The 6,198-nt window shown below is 41.4% G+C and overlaps 1 protein-coding gene across 1 annotated transcript; it reads right to left on the bottom strand.

The window, feature by feature from the left end:
• Positions 1–4,683: 4,683 nt before the first annotated feature.
• On the bottom strand, positions 4,684–5,887 carry LOC141630508 (protein FAR-RED IMPAIRED RESPONSE 1-like). The gene is made up of 2 exons (XM_074443314.1): positions 5,365–5,887; positions 4,684–4,754 (listed from the first exon to the last, which is right to left on the bottom strand). Exons 1-2 carry the CDS (start codon positions 5,885–5,887, stop codon positions 4,684–4,686), a joined length of 594 nt encoding a protein of 197 aa, XP_074299415.1.
• Positions 5,888–6,198: the final 311 nt, after the last annotated feature.

Raw genomic sequence — 6,198 nt, forward strand, 5'->3', positions numbered from 1 at the left:
CGTTACTTTGACTGGCTCCTCATCAGGCTCCTCATCTGTGTCATAGCTAAGACATCCTAGGCCGCCTCTTTGAACGATTGGCTCCTTCACAGCTGGAGCAACATGCGGCTCTTCCTTCCCCAAACCAGCTCCTGCAACATCCAAAACAGAAGAATCTTTCTCCAATTTGCTCCCAATCTGGGGCGGAGGTGTTACAACAGGAATAGGCATAGAGGCAGGCATGTCAGAAAGCACAAACTAGGATTTCTTTTCAAAAACCGTATTACAAGTAACTGGCCACATAGGATCTTTCTTCTTAGCTGTCTGGACAAAGACGATGGAATGCTTCCCTACTTTGAAGGTCAGAGTCCCTGAACCAACATCTATAACTGCACCAGCAGTGTGCAGGAATGGTCTACCCAAAATGATAGGAATGTGAGCATCCTCGGGCATATCTAACACAACGAAGTCAACAGGGAAAAAGAACTTTTCTATTTGCACAGGAATGTCCTCTAAGACTCCTATAGGTTGGACCGCAGATCGATCAGCCATCTGTACTGTCATGTAAGTAACTGCAAACCTAGTCAATTTCAACTTCCTAGCAAGACTCAAAGGCATTACACTAATACTGGCTCCTAGGTCACACAAGGCCTTCTCAATAAAAAAGGTGCCAATACTACATGGGACTGAAAAGCTACCTGGGTCTTCTAGCTTGTGAGGTACAGTATGGGTCAAATAAGAACATGACTCCTCAGTTAGTGCGATAGATTGCACAGTTTCAAGTGACTTCTTTTTAGACAAAAGTTGCTTCATAAATTTCATGTAAGCAGACACTTGATTAACTAGTTCAAGAAAAGGAACTTTCACGTTTAAACTACGAATAACATTTTCAAATTTGTTAAACGATACCTGTTCCTTTGTCGGCACCAATCTCTCCGGATAGGGGGCTGTAAGAAGCAACTTAGCCCTCTCCTCTAGATCTCTTACACCGACATCATCAGATTTAGGCTGAAAATCCACTACCTTCTCCTTGTTGAAACTCGAGCCTTCTTCAGACCGTCTTAAGAATGAGCCATTAATCGTCATTGGGTCATACTTTGGAACCAGGACTGACCCATCAGCATTTGGGTCTTGCCTCAATATTTTCGGAGTCGTCGTACCCCGAAATAAGTGGTCCCTCAAGTTATTAGGCATTGGAGGACGAAAAGGTTCAATATCAGTAGCGGTTTGTCGGTCGATCGACCATGTTGGTGGTCGATCGATCGACTTCTCAGAACTGAAGTCGATTGTTTCGCGTTTGATCGATCGACCAGGTGTATCAGTCGATCGACTGATATACCTGGTAGACGGCTTTTTCTTTCCACTATTCGTCACTGCCTTCTTCTTGCTTGGTTCCGCCTCATCTTTTCCAGTGACATCCTCAACCATAGCGGGCCCATTGATTGTAGACCCACTCCTCAAAGTGATAGCATTTAGGGTCTCTTTTTGATCCGGCGACAGAATGCCCTGAGCTCGAGTTGCACTCTTGCTAGCCAATTAAGCAATTTGGCTCTCCAACATTTTCATCCCGGCCTCTCTAGCTTGAGACTCTTTCAAAGAACAAATTTTTCAATTCGGCAAAATCGGAGCCTTGGGACTGCTGTTGGGGCACATACGGAGGTTTTGGAACTGTTGTTGCTGCTTACGTGGAGGTACATAGTTCTGCTGCTGCGGAGGTGGAGTCGGATTTTGGACATTCTGGCTACTCCACCTCAAGTTTGGATGGACATTCGGCTCAAAATAAGTGTTTGTCTTCCTATAATGTTGAAAAGCAGCACAAGACTCATAAGAATTAGGACAAAAATCTGAAACATGTCCCTCAGCTCCACATCTCTTGCAGACGAAAGGACCGTCTGACACAGCATTCACTTGATAAATCCCTCCTTTTGAAGCTCCTCCCAACTCATACTTATCAAATCTCGCCGTAAGAGCCTCTAATGCGGCTACGAGCTGAAGGGGATTCAGCGGCTCTCCTTTGATTTCCCCGGAATTTCCATACTCGGCTTTATGGGTGGCCAAATCATCAATAATTTTTCACCCCTTAGTCTCTCCAACATTCTCCTCGGAATCGCCATTAGCCGCCGCATCCGTGATAGCCCTCGATCGTCATAAAGCCCATTATAAAATTGATTGCATAGGCTCCATTTTCGCACCCATGGTGCGGAATAGTTCGCACTTTTGACTTCTTGAAACGGACCCACGCCTCATGAAAATTCTCATCAGGACCCTGTTTAAAGCTCGTGATCTGAGCTCTAATGGCATTGGTCTTCGAGGCAGAGAAATAATTCTTGTAGAATACTAGGGCCAGCGACTTCCAATCAGTGATCCCGTTAGCAGCTCGATCCAGGTCTCGGTACCATTCCCTCGCAGCATCACGAAGCGAGAATATGAACATAGTCTCCTTCACCTGGTCCTGGGTCACACCGGTTGGTGGGGGTATGGAACAACAATAATCAATGAATGTCTTCATATGTTTGGCTTCATCTTCATTTGCAGCTCCTCCGAATTGGTTTCTCTCAACCAAATTGATGTAAGACGGTTTTGGTTCAAATTTCCTGTCTGTCCCTGGTAATGCGAATCCCTTATGAGGATTCTCAGCTGTCGGCTCGGAGTGACTGGCTATACTTGCTTCTTCAGCCATGTCTGGAGATGTGACGGTCTCAGCTGGGGAAGTATAAATAGGTGACGAAGGTGGATCCTCCTCAAACAACTCGTTCTCGTGGTAACTAGACAGAGTACTCAGCTCTTCCTCTGTCGACAATACTCTAGATGATCGTCTCAACTCACGCAAAGTCTTCTCAATCTCAGGATTGAACGATAGTAATTCACCACCCTGTGAGCTGCGCATAAGAAGAAAATACAAGTAGAATATGAGAATAGTTTAAGGAACGGATGTCCCTTAAACTGAGAAAAGACTAAAATAAAAACAACTAAAAATTTAAACAATTGCCTCCCCGGCAAAGGCGCCAAAAATTGATACCCGTCATTGTGTGCACCAAAGATAAATTTATATTTATAAACTACTACTATAGCTAGTGGCAGTCAGGGTCGAACCACAGAGAGGCGAATGTAATTTATAGTTGTCTAATTCTAGTCTAAGGTAACAAATGTGAGGGGGATTTTATTTGAGTTGATCTATAACTAAAGGCAACAAAAGAAAAGTAAACTAAGCTAAAAGATGAAATCAAATATTAAAAGGGTGCTAAGATGGTCGGTTCACTATAGTTTCGGCGGCAGTATCCTAGGCAAGTCTGAGATAATCACGTGAGACGGGAAAATAAGAAGTCCTCTCGGTCATTTCTTAACATGTAGCATCTTTCGATCTCGCTACGGGTCCCTAATATCACTAATGCTAACTCTCGCCCTGAAAAGTGATTTAAATACATAAATTAACTTATCTTTTGATCTCATTAATCTAGTCGTCTTAATTAGGCAGTCTATTTCCCTCCCCTATCTTTCGATCTTATCGGGTCGGTCAATTCTTAAACATTCAACTAGTCGCGTGCACTCGATTCGTCAAATATAGCAATTAAATTAATTAAAACAAAACAAAACTCACGTGGCCAGTCGATCGACCAAGTAGGTTGGTCGATCGACCATGGCGCGATTTCAGGTCACTATTCTACGCCGCCTACTTCTACAGTTTCCCTACATCCTAGCACAGGGTATTTAGCTACTCATGTTTGCGATAAAAACAACAACAAGATTAACGAATAAAGATACTGAATTCATGGCTAAATTAATTAAATGAACCATTAACATAAAATGATAATCGGCTTTGGGATTCCAACCTAACAATTCTATACTACGAATGAAAGCAATAAAACTGAATATTAGAACAGAAGAATACCGTATAGAGGAATTGCCGAGGAAAGATCAAAACCGAATGCAAAAAAGAAACTTTATTAATGAAAGAACAAACTAAACTAATGACTATCGAATTGTATCTTAAGAACTTGATGATAAAACTGGATGATTATTCTCAAAACTAAGATTACGTTATATAGAAATATTACGCAACCCTTATTCCTAAACCTAATTACAATGGGTTCTAACTTCTCGATCTTTTAACTTGCGTCAGATTTATCGGTGTGGTCGATCGACCAAGGCAGCCGGTCGATCGACTAATACTTACTGAACAGTAGCTTCTGTAACTCGTCCTCTAGTCGATCGACCATGAAGACCAGTCGATCGACTGAAGTAACTGGTACTTGGCTCCAAAAGCTTCGTGAATTCATCTTCCGGGCCTCGATACGCGCACCAAGTTCATTTCTTGAGTGAACACTTCACGTCAAATGCAATGCCTAGTACTCGGGCACGGATTTAGCTCGATATCTACTCATTTCCGCAATAATCTGCAATATTACAAGAAAATACGAAAGTAGACTAAATGGGGCAAATAGTAGCTTAAACTACACAAATGAGCTCTGAAATGCGTGTAAAATAGGGCGTAAAACAACATATTTAAAACACGCATCACATACCAACTGTCTGATGAATCTCTAACCACATTACTAACATCGCAATCTGTTTTCCATCTATTATATCAACATCCTCAGTTGCTTCATCATTACAATCGAACATTTTAGACAACATTTCATCTCTACACCATCTTTTAACAACACATTGTTCTGGAATAATCTTCACTCCGTTTGATGAGTAAATCTATATGACATGCCGGCAAAGAATGCCTTTCCTCTCAAGCATTCTGCAGCTACTAGTGGCTTTCAATGTATCTAGATCAACAATATAGAGTAATATGTTAGTTAAATCAGTCAGAAGAAAGTGTGACTGTAATACACAAAAGTGTAATTCTAACCGGCATAAGTGTAATTCTAACCGGCATAGCAGTGACAGATAAACCTTACATAATACAAAATATAAATGTAATTTAAAAGGCAAAAGTGTAATTTTAGCTGCATAAAGTGTAATTTTAAGACAAGTCTAATTTTAATAACCCAAAGTGTAATTTTAATCAACAAAAGTATAAGTTTAATGGATAAAAGTATAATTTTAACAAACAAATGCTACAGAATGATACTTGGGCAGTATGTGACCTCATAATTTTTGTCCCTGTTTGCATCTCTTACAGTGGTCACCTCTAAAGAGTGACACTCAGTAAATCCTCTGCTTTTACAAGTACCGATTGAGTACTTGACCTCTTCTTAAAATTCCTCGAATACTCTATGACTGTACACTGCGCCCCGTGCACTTCGATAGCTAGATGCGTTGATATGATAGGGAAAGTGTGTCTGTTACAGTTGTCAATCTTTTTCTGTGTGTGTCTTTGTTGGTCCATCGCGCTGTCAAAACGCATCGAAAACTAAACTAATGTTCTTGACTTACTCTCAAATCTCTTAAAAAAACTATTTTTGCTCTCTGATCTTTGGGTTGTCCTCATAACACCCCCCATATCTAGGTCCCTACAATGAGCCATAACCCACTGCTTCCTTTTAGCGTACATTTCTTGGGACCAGTCAATGTTATTAACATTGTGTTCTCTGCCAATTTCATCCCATTTTGCATCGAACTCTCCCGCTTCAATGTCTTCATCCCATATTATGGCATTCAATTTCTTTACAAAGACCGAATAATCGTCTCTCGTCACTCCATACTTGCTTGGCACCTTGTTCATGATATGCCACATACAATATCGGTGGCGCGCTGTCTTGAACACCAATGGCACTGCTTTAAGAATACCAGGATCCTGATCGGTGATAATATAATTAGGCTCTTTCTCACCCATCGCAGCAAAAAAACGGGTGAAAACCCATTTAAACGAGTCTGCATCTTCATGAGCAACAAGCGCTCCACAGAAAGTGACTGATCGTTTATGGTGATCAACCCCGGTGAAAGGTGCGAAGGCCATGTCATACTTATTGGTGGAATACGTCGGATCGAACGACACTGCATCCCCAAAAACTGAGTAGTTCCTTCTAGCGATTCCGTCGGCCCATATAGCTTTACTAAGGCTACCGTCAGTATCAACATCATAGTCAAAGAAGAACCCTGGCCTATTAACAGCCAATTCCTTAAAGTGGTCCACGAACATCTGACCGTCCCGTTTATGAATGTAGCATTTCACATCTCTATGAAAGTTCTTAAAATCATTTAAACTAGCTCCAATGTTTTCAAACCCATTAACATGCTCCTTCAAAATTTTGTAAGTCTTCGTTGCTC

Source organism: Silene latifolia, chromosome Y (assembly GCF_048544455.1).
Source record: "Silene latifolia isolate original U9 population chromosome Y, ASM4854445v1, whole genome shotgun sequence".
In the NCBI taxonomy this organism is placed as follows: Eukaryota; Viridiplantae; Streptophyta; class Magnoliopsida; order Caryophyllales; family Caryophyllaceae; genus Silene; species Silene latifolia.